Source organism: Adiantum capillus-veneris, chromosome 13 (genome assembly GCF_014529385.1).
Source record: "Adiantum capillus-veneris isolate H3 chromosome 13, ASM1452938v2, whole genome shotgun sequence".
NCBI lineage: Eukaryota > Viridiplantae > Streptophyta > Polypodiopsida > Polypodiales > Pteridaceae > Adiantum > Adiantum capillus-veneris.
In genome coordinates this window covers 151,531,051-151,549,783 of record NC_140943.1, presented here as the reverse complement: position 1 = coordinate 151,549,783, position 18,733 = coordinate 151,531,051, and the positions used below count along the sequence as shown (strand labels likewise).

The 18,733-nt window shown below is 42.3% G+C and overlaps 1 protein-coding gene and 1 non-coding gene across 3 annotated transcripts; both read right to left on the bottom strand.

The window, feature by feature from the left end:
* Positions 1-3,640: 3,640 nt before the first annotated feature.
* Positions 3,641-3,714, bottom strand: TRNAI-AAU (transfer RNA isoleucine (anticodon AAU)). The gene has a single exon. It is a non-coding gene; the product is annotated as a tRNA-Ile (tRNA).
* Positions 3,715-4,315: 601 nt separating this feature from the next.
* On the bottom strand, positions 4,316-8,678 carry LOC147445090 (zinc finger CCCH domain-containing protein 45-like). Of its 2 annotated transcripts, none has more exons than XM_086527570.1 (5): positions 8,403-8,678; positions 6,708-6,926; positions 6,509-6,633; positions 6,282-6,427; positions 4,316-6,186 (listed from the first exon to the last, which is right to left on the bottom strand). In XM_086527570.1, the coding sequence occupies exons 1-5, from the start codon at positions 8,538-8,540 to the stop codon at positions 5,126-5,128; spliced, it is 1,689 nt and encodes a 562-aa protein (XP_086383696.1). In that variant the 5' UTR covers positions 8,541-8,678; the 3' UTR covers positions 4,316-5,125. The 2 variants fall into 2 exon arrangements, with proteins under 2 accessions (XP_086383696.1, XP_086383697.1); XM_086527571.1 differs by having other exon boundaries at positions 7,726-8,545.
* Positions 8,679-18,733: the final 10,055 nt, after the last annotated feature.

Below are 18,733 nucleotides of genomic sequence, written 5' to 3'. Positions count from 1 at the left end.
AGAAGCTCACAGAACAAGAGGTGTTAACGCCTAGTAGAAAATTTAATGATCTAGTACAAAAAGCTATGAAACTAGAGCAACAAGCCAAGAAGTAAAAGAGCCAAAGAGGGAAAGCAAGTTCTAGTTGCAGTGAGTACATGACTGAAGATTCTTGTAAATGTTGTTTTTGTGAATGCGTTGAGTGTTCAGAGGCTCAACGTTCCTCACCACCTTTGGTCTATGGATTTCCTTCAATTTCTTCACCCTAAGAGTATAGCTCCTCATCACCGTACCCTTGTTTTGATTTCTTTGCCATCATACTAATGTGGTCTTGATTTTTGGTAAAATTTGTGGCATCTCTCCCTCCTTGTGTTGAACGGTGTACATGCATTCTGAATGATTGACTGACTCTGAATTCTAATTGGGAGATTGATTCTTGTCAAGAGCTTTAGGTCGGCACCGTGATGACCAAAATGGAATGAGCTAGATTGCTTGACAACTATTTTATGACTCAAAGTGCTAAATGAGTTTAGATGACCAAATGGGAACTTCAGACATCAGAGGATCAAATGACACATTCAGACATCAAATGACTAGATATCAAATTCAAGTTTTCAATTACTTGACATCATATTAGATGAATAAATGAATTGAACTAGAATGAAGGACTTGAGATTATAAAACATGAAATGAGACAACTGAAATTGTGTATCCAAATTCATCATAAGGTTCAAATTACAATGGTTCAGACTTAGAGATCTGGAATGATTGACTTATTATAGATACAATTGATGCAATGACCTGCACCACTAAGTGCTCCTGAGCTCTTTTAGAATCTCAAGTATAAAAAACAAATGAGTAGAGTAGCCTCACGTAACCGTCCCTCAAAATGGTATTAGTGGGTCCTATTTATAGGTGTCTGCATTGGACTCTGACTAGTTGACACGGTCATATAGTATAGCGTAATTGATGGTAACTTCGCCAAGTAACTCGAACACCTTCCATGTAAAATTTTGTTCCCACCCCCTACATTCGTCTTCGGTATTTGATATTTATTCAAAGCTAACTCTTTCATCACGGATAGAGGCCCCTCTTTCTACAAAATTTTGCATGAAACCATAAGAGATATACAAAAATGAACATGTGTGCATGTTTTATTGAATCAAAGACAAAATGCTAAATATTGAACAACGATTCTCAACTCTAAAACCTCCTTCTCAACTTCCAAAATTGCAATCTACACAAACATCAATCTTGCAATTAGTTAAACCACTAGTTAATCTAGATCGCAAGAGAGTAACTAGCCATTGTGAGGCCCAACTATCATGTACACATGATGACCAAATGAAGCATAAAAATTTGGAGGGCAAACAATCTCATAACAATTAGAACTTGTGGCAAGAAGCATTGGGAGGCAATGAAACTTGTGGAGACATTGCATTTATGATAGAAGTCGTTAGAAGATTTGTAACAAATCTTGGCATGATGAGATATTTGAATGGTATATAAGCGTTCTCTGTAGTTCGCTACAGGGATGCACTTTATGTGGGGAAGGTGGACAACCAAAGGGATACTACATCAGTCTATGTCCTCACTTGCACTCATGGTGCTATTTCATCTCGATCTTGTATGCAACATTGTATGTCTCAATCAACTAGAGAAGTAGGGTATGTTGTTGCATCACATTCCATTTGGCTTATTCATTTGGCAAGCAAGCTCCATATTTTACTCATGTACTTATTTGTGTGGTGCTTGAGGACAAGTGCATTGGGCTTGTCAAGATTCACACAGATGATAATCATGACGACCTACTAACCAAACGTCTCATTATGAAAATCTGGTAGAGATCTAGACTCTACATGCCTTGTGTAGAAGTCCATGGTTTTTTATAGGCACGTTGTTGGGTAAAGAGTCAATGTGCCTTGATGGACATGCCGTGTTCGACCACACACTTTACATATCTATGACCTCTCTCTCTCATGTGCATGATGGATAAGTGTCAATTTTGAAAACCATAGTTGCAACCAACCATGGAGACCCTTACATAACTTTAGACAAAAGGTCTCAAGACTTTGTAGTATGACTAGATTGACCCATGGGGGGTGTGGCAAAAAAAAATCTCAAGACTTTGTTATTATAATAACTACATGGGCCCATGGGAACTATGTGACCAAGCAAAGAAGTCAAGGGTAAACCTCTCAACAAGAATTTGAAGTCTAGAGACTCATAGGGAGCTCCATCCTAGTGGCCGTGCCTATGGGGATCCATGATCAAGAGGAGGATTACCAAGAAATTCCCACATTGCCCCTTTGGATGGAGCCTCTTGTGGAGCAACCTAGGCCTCAGTAACCTAAGGTCAACGATAAGAAACTCAACGCTCATTATGTGTGCAAAATGACGATACAAAGAATCTATGAGCATGTAAACTTGTATTGGGACGATGAGGGCAAGACAAGGTGACTACCTAGGATTGGATACCCTCATGTAAGGGGCCTACGCGTTTATGAAATCTTAGGAAATCCAATGAGTTGCCCATACTTTGATTGATGAGTGGGAAAACGAATACACTCTGATGACGTAGGATCAACTTTGCTAATTCACTTGGCGAGGGATGCATATATTTCAATGGGACTCACTTTTGGTATCAAACAAGCAAACCCCATGTGATATGGACTGCATGTGGAACCCCACAAGTGCATACAATGAAGGTTTTTCCCATGAGAGCAAACAATAACTTAGGGAATCGCCACACATGCATAACTTACACAATAAGGTGGAAAAGCAGCCAAAGGCAACTAAAATACAACAAGCCATGGATAAAGAGAGGGGTGGGTGGCTCAGAGACACAAGAAGAAGTCAAATTAGAAGAAGTTGTGGCTCAGAGACACGAGAAGAAGTCAAACTAGAAGAAGCTATCCATAGGTCTCAAAGTGGAGCACACGCTAAGGGCAGTATCCTTGATGCCACCTTTGCTTTGAGTATACAAATCGAGAATAGTCCCAAGCTCGAGCAAAAGTGGAAAGTACAATGAACAAGTGTGCTCACACAAGAGGATCAAAATATACATAAGGGGATCGATCTCTAAATGAGAGAGCTCAACTGTTGGTAAAATCTAGCTTTGGGCTAAGCACCTTTGTCCACACTGGTCATGAGGGTCCTCGTGTTCGAAATGTCACAAATAATTCCATGAGAAAAGAAAGGTCTATAAAACTACTTCCATGTACCATACATGAAAAGCAAAGAAAGTTTGGGAAGTCCCAAGGCTCACAAAATGTGGTCCCATCAACATAAGAAATACTTTTGTAAAGGAAAGAGTGTGTGTGAGAGCTTTGCTACTAGGAGCCTCCTTCAAAAACCTCTGGAGATTTACAAGCTCTAACAAAGAGTAGCTTCTTGAAGAGTACTTACAAAGCTATCGTTGGAGGTTTCTCGTGGATCAATCGAAAGGAAACAAATTGCAAAAGAATGTGTTGGCCTTGCAAATTTCAAAAGCGTGTGGAGCCTTCAGGGTGGATTGAGTGGTGAATAAAATAGCTTTACGGTACAAGTCAGCGATCAAGATGGAGTGAACGAGGACCCCTTCAAGGGATTACTGGGAGAAGACGAAGTGAACGAGAACCAAAACTAGCAAGAGGGATGGGAATGCTGGGAGAAGAGAAAATGGCCCATGCAGGTCTCGAACCTGCGACCTTCGCGTTATTAGCACGACGCTCTAACCAACTGAGCTAATGGGCCGCTTGTGGAAGCCAGTGGTTGTAGTTTACACATGTAAAAGATATTGACGCAAATAACGAACTATATTAATCCCGTATTTGTCTTCTACCTAATCATGACTCTCCTGGACACCAACTCAGCCAGCAAGCTTCTCGGCTTTAAGGTTGTACAACGGAGTAACTCCACATCATGATTCCAGTTGCGATAGGTATTCAAAAAAGAACAGCATCAAAACTCTGACGTTATTGTTTGTATTTCATGTCCACTATGCGATTACACGCAATGAGACTGCTGGATACACCAGTGCAGTGTTAGAAAAAGACCGGGTCTAGTGTATTTTAACCGGCTGAAATTATAAAATCTCGGTTCCATTTTGAGCTTGCCCTTAACAAAACCGGCAAATTTACACAAGTTTTAGTGTAATTACCGGCAAAAGCTTCAAATTTTGACCTAAAAACCGGAAGAATTTCAAGTTTTCCCTTGTTTTGATCGGCTAGGAAAATGTACTTTTCTAGCCCTGCACCGGTGACCGTGCTCCAGTAACTTTATACCTTATTCATGATTCAATGTCAACCCAGTATGCGATTAATCATACATATAACAGTAGATGAAGAGCACATGATCACCAAGGGGATGATTGAATGTATTACAGGGAGAGCGCTTCATCATACAAGGACATTTCTTCATGTGTTTACATGTAAACCTTTCCATGATGTCATTGTGGGCAGGAAATTACACAAGGGATTGCTTAACTCATGGCATAGGGTGTACCCGCACACGGGACACCTCAAGATTGAAAGAGGCGAGTGGGGTAGGTACAGCATACAAAGCTTCCGTGGAGCCAAGCTCACACTCAACCATACCTGCCTCTCCATCCACAGCACCAGAAGGTAGGATTGCATAAAAGCCAAATGCCTACATTGCAACCAGCTGATAAGGGCTACTTGTGCCAGAGAGAGCTTTGGTCCCTGCCGCATTGCAGATTTGCAGGCCACCAGAGGCGAGACAAGGACGAGCATTGTTCCTTCTCTCCTTTGGCATCATTGATTCCCCTCCATATGCAAACTGTTGAGGCCATTGTCGATGCCACATCATATCTACCACATTGATAGTAACTTGCCCTCCATATGCAAACTGTTGAGGCCATTGTCGGTGCACATTGTTAGTAACTTGCATAACCTTTACTGCTTTTAGACCTCCTGCCACAAGTCATGCGAGCATGACAACATGGCATGTACACGACCACAATCCACTCCCTCGGATGTTGATCTGCAGCAGTGCCTTCAGTCTTTTCCATTTTTCCCTTTTTTTTTTTTGGGGGGGGGGGGGGTGGGGGGGAGGGAAGGGAAGGGGGAGGGGGCCATGAAACCACTGCTAGCCTCGCCTGAACAGCACCACACGACATTGCAAGACAACATAGATGGCACACTGCTCATTGTGCAAGAGCATTCAACTCTGGAACCCCTGACTGATGCAAAAATGCACAATTCCCTCCATTCCGACATCCTCTCGGTGTATTAAAATACATGCACACCCTGGCAGTCCTCTGCCCGGCCTTTGTCACAAGGCAAGAGCCACAACCCTCTTTACTACCTCTGTACTTAGCCTCTGTGAGTGATCTTTTACAAGGGTCAAGTGAGGTCGCCGGGCTCTGATGATGCATGGCTCCACCGTGGGAGTGGGAGGGAGGACCCTGAGCTGGCTGATGCAGCCTCCCAGGCAGTTTCGGCTGGAAGCTGGTAACATTCTGAGGCGGGTAAGGGGCAAGGGGGGCAACTATGCCACAAAGCCTATCTGGATGCACACGAGAAGACATTTTCACAACAGCATTTGGCATGCAGGAGGAATTTTTAGCCGTTATACCTTCAGGTGGCATACAAAAGCCTTGCACACGAAGAGATTCTAATTGTAAGACACTTTCATGGGTCGAACAGGGATTATGTGAATGTTTAGACACTAAATTAGGGGGTAAGGCACAGTTCTCGGTTGAGAGATCGCATGCACTGAAAGTATCCCTAGGATTTGAGTGCTTAGTTGATACCAAAGCAGTATGCTCCTGTTGGGTCCAATCTGATAGCACACTCACTGGTGAAGGAAGGCCTGTATTAGGAGGAGCTCCCGTAGAGGCCTTATGGGGAGGCCGATCATTTTGTAAAGTTTGGTGTTGGCTGAGCTGCCCAGCAAGATTTGGTTTCAGACCAAATGTGGCTACTGCTGGATTTTTTGAGGATTCATTATTGTAAAGGGCCAAGCTTTTCAGCAGTACAGGGTTTCTTAGAATCTCCACAAGCAGATCTGGGTCCACAAGACTGGCAGATCCGCATTTGTGAAAAGCCATACATGCAGCCGCTGCTGCTGCAGCTGCTGCAACTTTTGCATCTGCACTGCCTATAGAGGAGCCGAGTGCATCCTGCCTTTGCTCCTGTGAAGGTTTAGAGTTTGCTTTGGAGGCGGGAAAACCTGGCACACAAACTCCAATGGGCTTCCCATGTTCTGAGCCACCCAAAAAAATGTAGATTAGATAACTTGTGAGAAGAATAGCTTGACACATAAAGGTTTCAGCATTTCAAGGTCCTCGATAAATTTACCTCGTAGCTCATCCAAATTATCCACGGACTTTGACCCATGCTCACACTCTCCATTATCGTCGCCTTCTTCCTCAATGGGGACTAAAGGTATTGCAGGGATGAGGCTATCATGAAGCACCATGCAAGTCTCCACTGGCTCAGCTGGACTGCATATTCATCAAATGCATCAAATCAAAGACTAAATTAATAAACATACCATCCTCAGATGAAAACTTGCACATACCAACCTGTCAGGAATGGCTGTCACACGGGGGTAGAAAGCCTCTAACACCCTAAGCTCCCTCTGCTGCTGAAAAACTGCCTCCTCGCTCTCATCTCCACCAGCTATGAACCACTCACTGTCACAGACAAACTACGAGCAAAATAAAACAAGTTACAAGCTAGCCGGAGCAACTGTTGAATCTGTTTAAATTATAAGATTGGTACCTTCTTTGGGCAATTCCAAGGCCTTCCGGGGGTCATAGAAGCTTCATTGCTGATCATAACCCTAGGTCGTTTCACAAGAGAACCACGAAGACCTGGAGGTGTGTTTGCCCCACCTAGAATATTGCTCTGAGAGGGCACATTTCTCATTTGGTTTGTTTGCATTACATTTTGGGCAGACCCAATAGATGAAGGAAAATCATTAGACAAGAAAAGTCGAACCTGCATACCAAAGAATAAGTTTACTTTATTTACAGCCACCTCGTAATTTTCTCATGCTGAAGCAAATGAGTAGAGTTCTAGGGAGGGAAGTTTAATTTCCAATTCACAGGATTCCTTACTATCAGTAGCAACATAAACTTCAATCCTCTGGTAGAACAGGGAAATGTACGCCTAAAACTTCTTCCCAGTTCCATCAGAAAATGGTATGTTGAATATGCGAAGTGGCGATCTTGGTCACAAGATTAAATCATGACTGGACCTGACCAAGATCAAATCATGACTGGACCGGCTCCATATACTTCGTTAAGCACAAAGTTACCTAGTAGCCTTCTTCAATCACAAGGGTATTTATTCTTGTTGCAACATGCATTCAGAAGCATACTTTCCATAAATTTCATATTTTGAGACTGCAAAGGCGATCGAAGAACTACACATGGAACATTCTGAGGCTCCCCCCAAGTTCTATTCTTATGAAGCCCCAAATGCGGCACATTCTGACAATTATGACACCAGATGCCGCACACAAAAAGGAATGACTACAACTCAACAATGACACTAATGGTCTAAAACAACCGGGGCCTTTTCCTCTTCACAAAAATTGGTAGCGATAGTTACCATCGCTCCACAATGACACATCACATTAACGGGCTAAACAACCCAAGACTAACCTTTTACCATGAAGTGCATTAGTTACAGCCCCAAATGAAAGTTCGAAAGCAGTAGCACAAGCACATTAAGGCCACGTAATGTGCAGAAGACAAGTAAGAAGTGTCGACAACTGCAGCAAAAGAAGGCTCACCTAACACGAAGACCACACAACCGTGTGGAGAGGAGCCCCATTCCCCTAAACGGTGAATAAAGCCCCTTTCCCACTCCCACTTTGATTCCCAGATCATTTGACTAGAGAAGTACTTGAGAGCTCTACAAAAACATTCACAAGCCAAAGGAAAGAAATCCTGAAACATTTTCAGTGGAGAGCAAACAATCCTCATCTAGAAAAGCTCGGAGTTTAGGGTAGATACACCCCGCACACTTTCAGCTTCAAGAATGAGCCTAACCTTGCCATGGAGCAACCTTACACTAATACATCAGCAGTTAAACGATCGGCATAAGTACTGACAGAAGCAGAAAATCTACAAGGTCACATGCGAGTAGCATGGCAGCGCGAACTGCACACGGTAGGCTAGCCGCACGAATGGTCTACGCATTCGTTTATGTGCCCAGACTTGAGGCCTTAACTTTTTCACAGTACGTTTTGACATAGAACCTGCGCTGCAAGCACTGTGCACAGTCATCCGGCTTAAATTCGGACCATACAGGTCGACGGAAATGGGAGCAGCTCGAAAGCCTGATCTTCGCCCTGATAAATATTCTTTGGCCCAGAAGGACATGCTCGCACAAAGGTGTGGGCGTGTCGAGTACGGAAAGACAAAGGGAGGTCTCATGAGTCGGAGGAAGTGAAGAAGGGAACCCCACCTGACAGATCTGGTCTTCTGGGGGCCAGGTTACGGCTTTCCCTCTGCCGCGCTTGGCCCTAACTAGCACTCTGTTCTGCAACTGAGCATGTATGGTCTCCACTCTGTGTTGAAGAGGAAAGAAAGTGGAAGCGGACATGGGAGCTGTGCAATGTTAAAGTCGACACTCGACCGCAATGGCAGCAGAAGAGGGAGCTTCCTTTGCGTCTCGTTTGCCGAACTAAGCGACCACAGCTGTAATGCAAGATCCACTGGGTCTCTAGGGTTTGTATTGGGATAGGTTTGGAGAACCCATGACACGTGTAATTTTTCCTTTATTCCATCTCGCAGAAAATAGGGCATCATGTGTTGGCATACATCTGGTTTCAACAACTTTTTAGTGGTTGCGAGCTCTTATCCCCCCCCCCTCTCTCTCTCTCTCTCTCTCTCTCTCTCTCTCTCGCTCTCTCTCTCTCGTCTCAGCCTGCGCACAGGTCATTGCCTCCGACCCAAAAGTGCACAAAGCCCACCACGCCCCTGCACTCAGCTATCGGCGCTCTCACCGGCACCACTGCAACGTCAGTCAACAATCCTTAACGGTCACCCCGGTGAAGAGTTGTTTCCATGGGGGAAAGTGTTAGTATTGTTGTGGCACAGGACAGCTCAACAATGGTGTTGACATGAATCGCGAGGACGGCTACAGTTTGTAGCATGTGCGCAGATTCCCGGTAGGTGGCTATCATTCACCCTCAATCGGCTAGCCATTGGCACGGCTGCATGTGTGTAGCCTATCCCCTAAATAATAATAATAAAAAGAGGACTTAGAGCGCATGTTGCATGGAGTGGTTTCAAAACCGTGTCTAGAACTTCTTCACACGCCGCCAAAAGAAATATGTGTTGGGTAATAAAGGCGTGTGATCGTTTGTCCATGATTAACACCCTCCACCTATTAACTCGCTACTACCATTTTACATTTCCATATATTATCTATACTATTAATAAAGTAGGGAGGGTTTCTGCCAACCCTCCCTGGCCATGTGTTGTGTGCTGCTTGCTCCAGCGAGTGTGGCATGCAAACCAATGACATAGGCGCTCAGTGTTGTGTGTGTGTGTGTGTGTGTGTGTGTGTGTGTGTGTGTGTGTGTGTGTGTGTGTGTGTGTGTGTGTGTGAGAGAGAGAGAGAGAGAGAGAGTGTACAATAAAGGCAACACACATTCTCTCCTTTTGTATTGTTTTCCTCAATTACTCGTCTTCTTCTTCCTCTTCCTGCACGCACACACACGGAGACACCGTCTCCTTCACAACTAGTATTAGAGCAGGTTTGACAGTCCTCGCGATGGCTTTTGCGTGCATGAAAGCTTCCCAAAAAGCTAAAGTTTTAGAGAAGCAAGCAAATGAGACTTTAAATTTTCTATTTTTGAAGCTTTGCAAAGGTTCCAATATGCTCAACCTTAGTGAATTAAGGTTTACTAGTATGTGACCCAAGCGTTGTTGCGGCCAAGAAGGAGTATGGTTCAATTTTGGGTACCCCTTCCCCTCCTATTTAAGGTGACAACATATGCAAGTATCTTTTATGCATCCAATTCAAGGCAATGACAACCATATCTTAAATGCTTCATTATCTGCAATAAGGTTTTGCATCCTTTGTTGTATTGCTCTAAATCACATCAACTTGGTACCACAATAGAAAGTGCAGTACTATAGTACATAACATAAACTAAAAAGATTACACGCAATGGAGGTAGGAAGAAGAGAGAGAGAGAGAGAGAGAGAGAGAGAGAGAGAGAAGAGTAGAAGAACACTGCTTTTAATTTTATGGCGAGAGAGAGAAAGAGAGAGAGAGAGAGAGAAAGGAAGAAGGAGATTAAAAGAAAAACAACAATCCACTCCATTACTATAAGTAGTCGCTTTAAGGATAACTTGTGATTGATCTCTCAACGAAAAAGTTTTTTGAAAGCCATTGAATCTTAACTATAAGTAGTCTCTTTAAGCATAACTTGTGATTGGTCTCTTAAGCAAAAAGTTTTTTGAAAGCCACTAAATCTTAATTGACAAAAAACGTGTGACTTCAAAATGACAATCTGCGAGACGTTGCATTTGGCACCCGCAAAATCCATGGGCCCACACAACGAACACTCCTACCAAAACAACGACGCCCCTCGTGCAAGGTGTACAATACAATCCTCCAATTCTCATGCCTATCCCTATAAGAGTATACTGCATTGGCAGGCAAGCGATCGCCAAGCTCACGAACCGTATGCGAGCTGAACTTGCATTACGGTTCAATGCCACATGGATTGTGAAATATCCTTGGGGTCCTCCAAAAAACTCATGCACTTTCATTAAAATGTTATCATAATAATAGTGGTTCATGCAAGCCGACATATTAAAAACAATAAGTTCAATAACAAAACAAAATATAAAAAGAAATTGTGTTTCATTGATATTCCTTACCTAGCAACTTCAAAGATTTCAATAATGTGAACTACATCATTCACAGTGAGTGGGCCTCTCCAACCAAGTGGATCTACACGAGAAATTTGTTAGTTCGAACATCAACTCGAAAATTTTACTAAGGATACAATTAAAGCTAATTACCATAGATGTGACATGGTAGATGATGAAGCATCCAACTAAACGTAGACATTGTCCAATGCCTTCTAAGACCGGGCATCTGTAAATAGAACATTCCATCCCATCCAAGATATACCAACATAAGCTTTGCAAGACAATGAAAGTGCATAGAGAATTAAAATCAGCATAACAACTACAATATGCCACCCATGTGTTGGTGCAAACCAAAGAGTGCACTATTAATACCACTAAAACTCTTAAATTCGTAGTTAAACATTAGCTCTCAATCACTCGCAAACATGCATAAACAACTGCACAAATCTACTCATTTATGTATATATAAGCCACAAATTTTCAGCATTCTCACATAATGAGATGAAAAACATGTAAAACATCTATCATTTATGAAAGTAGAAATTCCACAGATATGCAAAAAGTTAAAATAAAAGATAACGCTTAGATTTGAGTTTTTGATGCCTTTAACCCCAACTGCAATACCAATGAACCTTCAAACACCATAAAAATTTATTCATGATTGACATTGTTCGTGTCTCCATGCAAAAATGTCAAAATTCTTAGAAAACAAACGAAACAATTAGTGGCATACCATTGCCATACAAAGAATGCTTTGGTGTAGAGTTGGAGTTGATAGCACCTAATAACTATAACAATACTCAATTTCTCTATACCTATTATACATTGTCACCCTTTTCACAAATAAAACCCACAAACCCTATTGTCTTGTTTGAACCTTCCATAAGTTCTACATTATACGCATCTTATGGGTGCACATCATAACAGGGGCCGATTGGTCACTAATTTCCAAAACAAAGAGATATAATATAGATGTATGTATACATACATATACATATCTGTAACATTTAATGGTCTAGAAACTTGTGTGTAGCGGAAAATAACATAGACATAGTGAGCATTTCATTAGAACAGATTCCTAATGAGCATAGCAAGAGTGCTTGGATGGAGAGAGCAACAAAAAGCATAACACCTAGTTAGATAGGCATGAACAATACTTCAAAAAGAGAGAGAAATTAAGCTATTGACAATAGTTGAGGACCAGATTTACATGGAGCCAGTCCCCCCTCCCAAAGGCTTTGTATTATAGGTTTCCCCCATTAAGGGAGACATTTTACAATACAATACTTTGTGTTCCTTTAATAACTTGCTAAAGATGGAAGCTTCAAGCACCAGGCTCATACTCATAAAACACAGCATCAATTCCCCATCAATTCCCTCATGGTCTCAGACCCAAGACCTCACACACCTTCGAAGATGGTGAGAGATAGAGTGGTATGAGAGTAGATACAGAGGAAGAAGGAGTATTCTTACGAGAAAGAAGTATGTCTCCTCACATAATCACTCATAATAGCTTAGCATAGGTTAGTAATTAGCATGGTAGAGGAGATGAGCATGCATTGGAGCTTGGCTCTTGGTTGGATTTGCATGACAAAGCCAAGATTTGTTGGTGTAGGCCTCCCTTCTCACAAGCTTGGAGTAGATGATGAGCTTTCCATTAAATCTTGAGAAGGAGATAGTCTTCTTTACTCCACACATGAGATTGTGTGAGTGTGTGTGTGATAATGCCTTGCCAAAATCAGCCCCATCTCTCTCTTGGTCGACCCCTCTTGCTTTTTACTCATGTTGGCATCCTATTAGACCCTGCAAAACTTAGCCAATGATAATTAAGAAGCATAAGTGATAGCCTTGTGACATGTGTCCCCCTTTCCCCTTTTGTGAGAGCTTCAGGTATTTAACTAATGTAATTAAACTCTCATTGGACCCCTTAGTCTTCTGGCCAATAGGAATCAGGCAAGCCATTGGGCTGTTGAATGCTCATTGGACCCCTTGGGAGACTGTCCAATAGTCTTCTAGAGAGCTTAATTTCTATTGGTTCTTTTATCAAGTGTTTTTAAACGAATTAAACTATATGTACTCTAGCCTAATTCTCATTGGTCCACCTCTATGGCCATCCAATAGGATTTGAATGCACCTTGGGGGCAACTGGCCTAAGGAGCTGACATGTGTCCACTATGCCCTTTGTGTAAAGGGAGCTTGCAAGAGTGTGTGTGTGTGTTTCTCTCTCATCACCTACTAAAAGGGCTCGCCCCCTCAAGGATAGGGATGTGGTGTATGCCTTGCATCCATTTAGCATCTTCAAAAGGATAGTTCTTAAACTTAATAAGAAACCGTCGGATAATCTTACCGCCTCTCAATACCTTGTCTTTATGTCGGAGAATGGACTCGGGCTGCAGCAGGGCTGCGGCACCTCTTCTTGGTCCTCGATCTCCGGTGGGTCTTCAATAGTTGGTTCTTGAGGTGGCTCTCCTTTGTAAGGCTTTAGTAGGCTCACATAGAAAGCATTGTGTATGAGCCAATGACTGGGAAACTTGAGTTGATAGGCCATCTTATTGATTGGTTTAAGAATCTGTAAAGGACCATAGTACCTTTTTGCTAACTTAGCATAGTACTTTTGGTGTCCAGTAGGATTCTTGCCCGTCGTGTGCCTTAATCGAGCCTTGGGAAATTTAAGCAAGACCCATTCATTTTCTTTAAAGTCTTGGGCTCTTTTGTGCTTATCAGCAGCAACCTTTTGCCTTTGCTGTGAGATAGAAATAGCATCCTTAATCTTTTGGAAAGATTCTTGTAGGTCTCGACTATACTCAGCTGCAGCGAGATCTTCTTGTGTACCTTAAGTAGCAGGGGACTTTTAGATCTTCCCTCAATTACCTCGAAAGGTGCTTTTCCGTGGAGGTATGTACAATATTATTGTAGGCATACTCCACTAAGGGTAAGTACTTCTCCCATTGGGACCTTTGATCTACTTCCGTTACGTAGGATTTTAGTAGATCAAGAATTGTTAGGTTAGCTATTTCACTTTGGCCATCCGTTTGCGGGTGATAGGCCGAAGAGAAGTTTAGGCTTGTCCCTAAATTCTCAAAGAGACCCTTCCAGAAATTACTTGTCATTCTAGGATCTCTATCTGACACTATGGACATTGTCAAGCCATGGTACTCAAAGATTTGTGATATGAAGAGGGTTTCTATTTGATGGGCTTTGATAGTCTTTTTGACAGGTATAAAATGAGCTTGTTTGCTTAACCCGTCTACTATCGTCCATATTCCCTTATTCCCATGGATAGACTTAGGCAATCCAAAGATAAAATCCATGGATATGCTCTCCCATGGTGAATTAGGGATTGGCAAAGGTTGAAGCAATCCAGGTTGCTTCCCTCTATCAAACTTCGTCTTTTGGTATACCACACATTTAGAAACATACTCTTGTATGTTTGCTTTTCATGGCAGGCCAATAGAAATATGTTTCTATCCATTTTCGGGTAGATCCCTCTATGCCCCGCATAAGGAGGAGCATGAGATTCATACATTACTTTCTCACGTAGTGAGTTAGTAACGCATAGTCTATTGCCATAGAGAAGATAACCATCTTGTAGAGTAAATAGTTCCTCTTTCTTCCCTAGTGCAAGGGCTGAAATCACATCTCTAAAATCGGGATCAATAGCATACTCATCTATCATAGAAGATAGATCATTGTGAGTTGCTATGGAAACCGCATTCACTCTCGGTCGTCTCGAGAGTGCATCGGCTACTTGATTATGCTTGCCAGCAATGTGAGCGATATGAAAATGAAATTGCAAAAGCAAATTTTCCCACCTCATTTGTTTGTTGGAGAGCTTGGTCTGCGTCATGAAGTACTCGAGGCTTTGGTGATCCGTCCGCAGACTGAAAGGAGTCCCCAATAAATAGTGCTTCCACGACTCTAAGGCATGTAGAACTGCGAGGAGTTCCTTTTCATATATGCCTAGAGCTTGCTCAACAGGGTCGAGCCTTCGACTTTCGTAGGCTATGGCGTGCCCTTCTTGGAGCAAAACAACTCCAAGGCAATCACCACAAGCGTCACCTTGGACCTCAAATGGCTTTGAGAGATTCGACAGTGTAAACACAGGTTGAGAAATAAGCTTTTCAAAAGCATTGTTCTCCTTGGCAGACCATGTATACCTAACGTTTTTCTTTGTTAGGTCATGTAATGGTCCCATGATTTGTGAGAACTTTTCCATGAAGCATCTATAGTATGCACACATACCTATAAAGCTTCTTAGTTCATGTAGAGTCCTTGAATTAGACCATCCTTTTATCACCTCTAACTTTGATGGATGCATTTGGATGCCATCTTGAGAGATAATGTGACCTAAATACTGAATCTCTTGTAAGAAAAACTCACTTTTCTTTCGATTAATATAGAGTTTATTCTCTCATAAGACTTGAAATATTACCTAGGTGTTGCTTGTGTTCGTCTAGTGAATTAGAGTAGATGATTATATCATCAAAGAACACTCTAGTAAAGGTTTGGTGAGGCCCTAATAGCTTCTGCATCAAGAGATTAAATGTGGCTGGTGCATTGGTCAAGACAAAAGGCATGACAATGTATTCGTAAAGACCAAACGTAGTGCAAAATGCGGTCTTTACAATGTCTTGATCAACTAACCTTATTTGATGGTAGCCACTTTTTAGGTCAATCCTACTAAAGTAGGTCGATCCTTGCAGCTTATCAAATAGGTCTTCTACCCATGGAACGGGAAACCTTTTGATAGTGATCCTATTTAGTGCTCTATAGTCGACACACATACGATATGTGACGTCTTTCTTTTGCACTAATAACACGAGTGAACAAAATGGAGATGAGCTAGGCCTAAACATGCCCTTCTCAACTAACTCATGCACTTGCCGCATAATCTCCTCTTGTTGAGCTTGAGAAACTCTATAAGGAGGTTTATTAGATGGTGAACTTCCTGGAAGAAGTTCAATTGCATGGTCATCATTGCCTCGTTTAGGAGGTAGTTCACAAGGGATGTCGTGAGTAAAAACATCTTGAAATCCCTTGAGAAAATTGGATAACTCTAATTCCTTGTGATTGTTTATATTTTCTTTTGATAAAGCATTAAAAATCTTTAACAAAAATCATGTACACAGAAATAGAGCTCTTTATTGACTTATTGAAAGCTTGCGTATGTACAATGGGTATGGTGTTACCCAACTCTTTGGCATCTATGTACATATCTTTTTCCATGAACCTAAAGTAGATTTGCCTTTCAGGGAATTTAACGTTGGCAGCCATGTGATCAAACCATGGTGCCCCTAGGATTACATCCTCGTGCTTGAGAGGAGAGATAAAGAATTCCTCCTTGTCCACATAGCTTTGGACATGGGGCCTCAATTTCCCAATTAAGGGAGTGACTAAAGCTTCTCGCCCCTTGAAAGTACCATCGGCAGGTAGGACATCACCCACCTCATAGGCTTGGATGCCTAGCTTGGTGGCCAACTCTATGGATATAAAATTGTGAGTAGAACCAGGGTCAAAGAGAATAAAAGCATCATGTTCTCTTACCTTTCCCCAAGCATGGCATAGAGGAGATCTTTTGTGGTGAGCATCCTCTTCTTGGATTTCGACCAAGGTAGCTCTAGGAGGCTCATTTTGTGTATTCTTGTGAGGACAAGCACGATAGGCATGCCCTTGCTCCCCACACTTGAAACAACGATTATCTTTACGATAACGCTCAAGCTCTTCAGGAGAGACTTTATTTTTTCCTTTATAAACTCCCTTCTCCTTAGCTTTGTTGTTGTTGGCGTTGAATTTAGGAGACTTTTGGACTGTGTCCTTTCCCTTAGGGTCATTATTACAGTCCTTGTTCTCCGTGGGCTTAAGATTTCTCTTAGCCCCTTGATGGAAATTGATTCATGAAGTCACCATGGTATGGTGTATGACCGCATATATGGTGCGTGGCCTTTGGGAGTTGACATGCTCCGCCATATCTTCAATTAGACCCGCACAGAATTGTTGTTTTTGCTCTCCAAAATCCATCTTTTTGAAGACAGTGGCTTTGATATGTAAGTCCCAAAACTTGTCTACATATTTGTGAATAGATTCGTAGGTGAGAGAGCTTCAAGCTTCGCCATTCGGTGAGTACTTTGTCTTTGGCATCGGTAGCCAAAAACTGCTTCATGATGGAAGCTCTTAAAGCTTTCTATGTTCAGGGAGCTTTACCATTTGCTCGTAGGCTAGACCACCATTGTCTGGCGGACTTTTGAAAATGCATAGCTACATGGCATAGCTTAGAGGACTCCGTGAAGCCCTCATCTCCAAACGCCGCATCGAATTGTTGAATGAAGGCCACGACTTTGTCCGTAGCACCAAAGGTGCCATCGTAGGTAAGGAAAGAGATGTTCTTTCCTCCCTCTTTGAACTTTTTGAGCTTGGACGACCTCTTCCATGCGGCATAGGATTTCCTATGTCCTCTTCTTTTTGGTGGTTTGAAGGTTGCACCATCACTTTCTTCAAAAGAGGAAGAATTTGAGGAGGATGGAGAAGAGGGTGACCTCTTTCTCGCCTTTTTCTTCCCTTGTCTGCACCATCACTTTCTTCATAAGAGGAAGAGGATGAAAAAGATGGAGAAGAGGGTGACCTCTTTCTCGCATTTTTCTTCTCTTGTTTTATGTCATCCCTCTTTGAATTATGGTGTGGAGAAGTGTGCGATGCTCTTCTCCATTAAGGGGGGGCTGGAGAGCGCTTTGCCCTTTGTCTTCGTGGAGCCATCTCCGTCGAGTTGGCAGAAGACCCACTTCTTTCTCGCTCTTTCTGTGGGGGCTCTACCATTGAAACTTGATTTCTCCTTTGGGAAGGAGATAAGTAGTAGATTTTTGAGCCCTTTGTACGGATCCTCTTCTTCTCCCCTTATCGGAGAGAGGCCTCTTTTGGAAGTCTCACAAGGAGGCTTCCTAGGTACTCTCTCTTCCTGGTGGGGACTTTGGAGAATCCCATGAGCACGTAGCTACCATTGCACGTCACTTTGGAGGGATGGATTGCCCATGGCTTGTTGAAGCCTAGAAACAAGGTAATTAGCAAGCATATGGGCATCATTAGTAGCCTGCTCATTCGCAAAATCAAAGCTATCAACATTAATTTCACTCTCTTTACTATTGTCAGCCATTCTAACAACTTTTATGTGTAAAATTTTTTAGGTGTACTTTGGCACTTCAAGCCCTAGTTGCTACTCCTCTTAATCCCTTTAGAAAAGCACTCAAGATCCTGTACCCGTGGCTCGAATATCGTTAATTGCAAGGAATAGAAGAAAGGATCTTTCAACACCAAAACAATACCGGCTCCTGCCAAGCATCTAATAGCTCAATAGTGGTTTTTGGTTAAGCAGTAGGCAAGCCCCATACTCCACTATTAAGACCATAGCTCTCGACAGTGATGCCCCGTTATTTGCATGAAGCAGGCGCATTGCAAGGCTGAAAAATCCCTATTCTACTTACTCAATTGATAATATCAACCATTTATGGTTAGCTTGAGGACCTCTCTTCTTGAGCAAGAAAAGAGAAACCTTGTGCTTTGATACCAATGTAACATTTAATGGTCTAGAAACTTGTGTGTAGAGGAAAATAACATAGACATAGTGAGCATTTCATTAGAATAGATTCCTAATCATAGCAAGAGTGCTTGGATGGAGAGAGCAACAAAATCATAACACCTAGTTAGATAGGCATGAACAATACTTCAAAAAGAGAGAGAAATTAAGCTATTGACGATCGGGTTTACATGGAGTCCGTCCCCCCCTCCCAGACACTTTGTATTATAGGTTTCCCCCATCAAGGGAGACAGTTTACAATACAATACTTTGTGTTCCTTCAATAACTTGCTGAAGATGGAAGCTTCCAGCACCAAGATCACACTTATAAAACACAACAT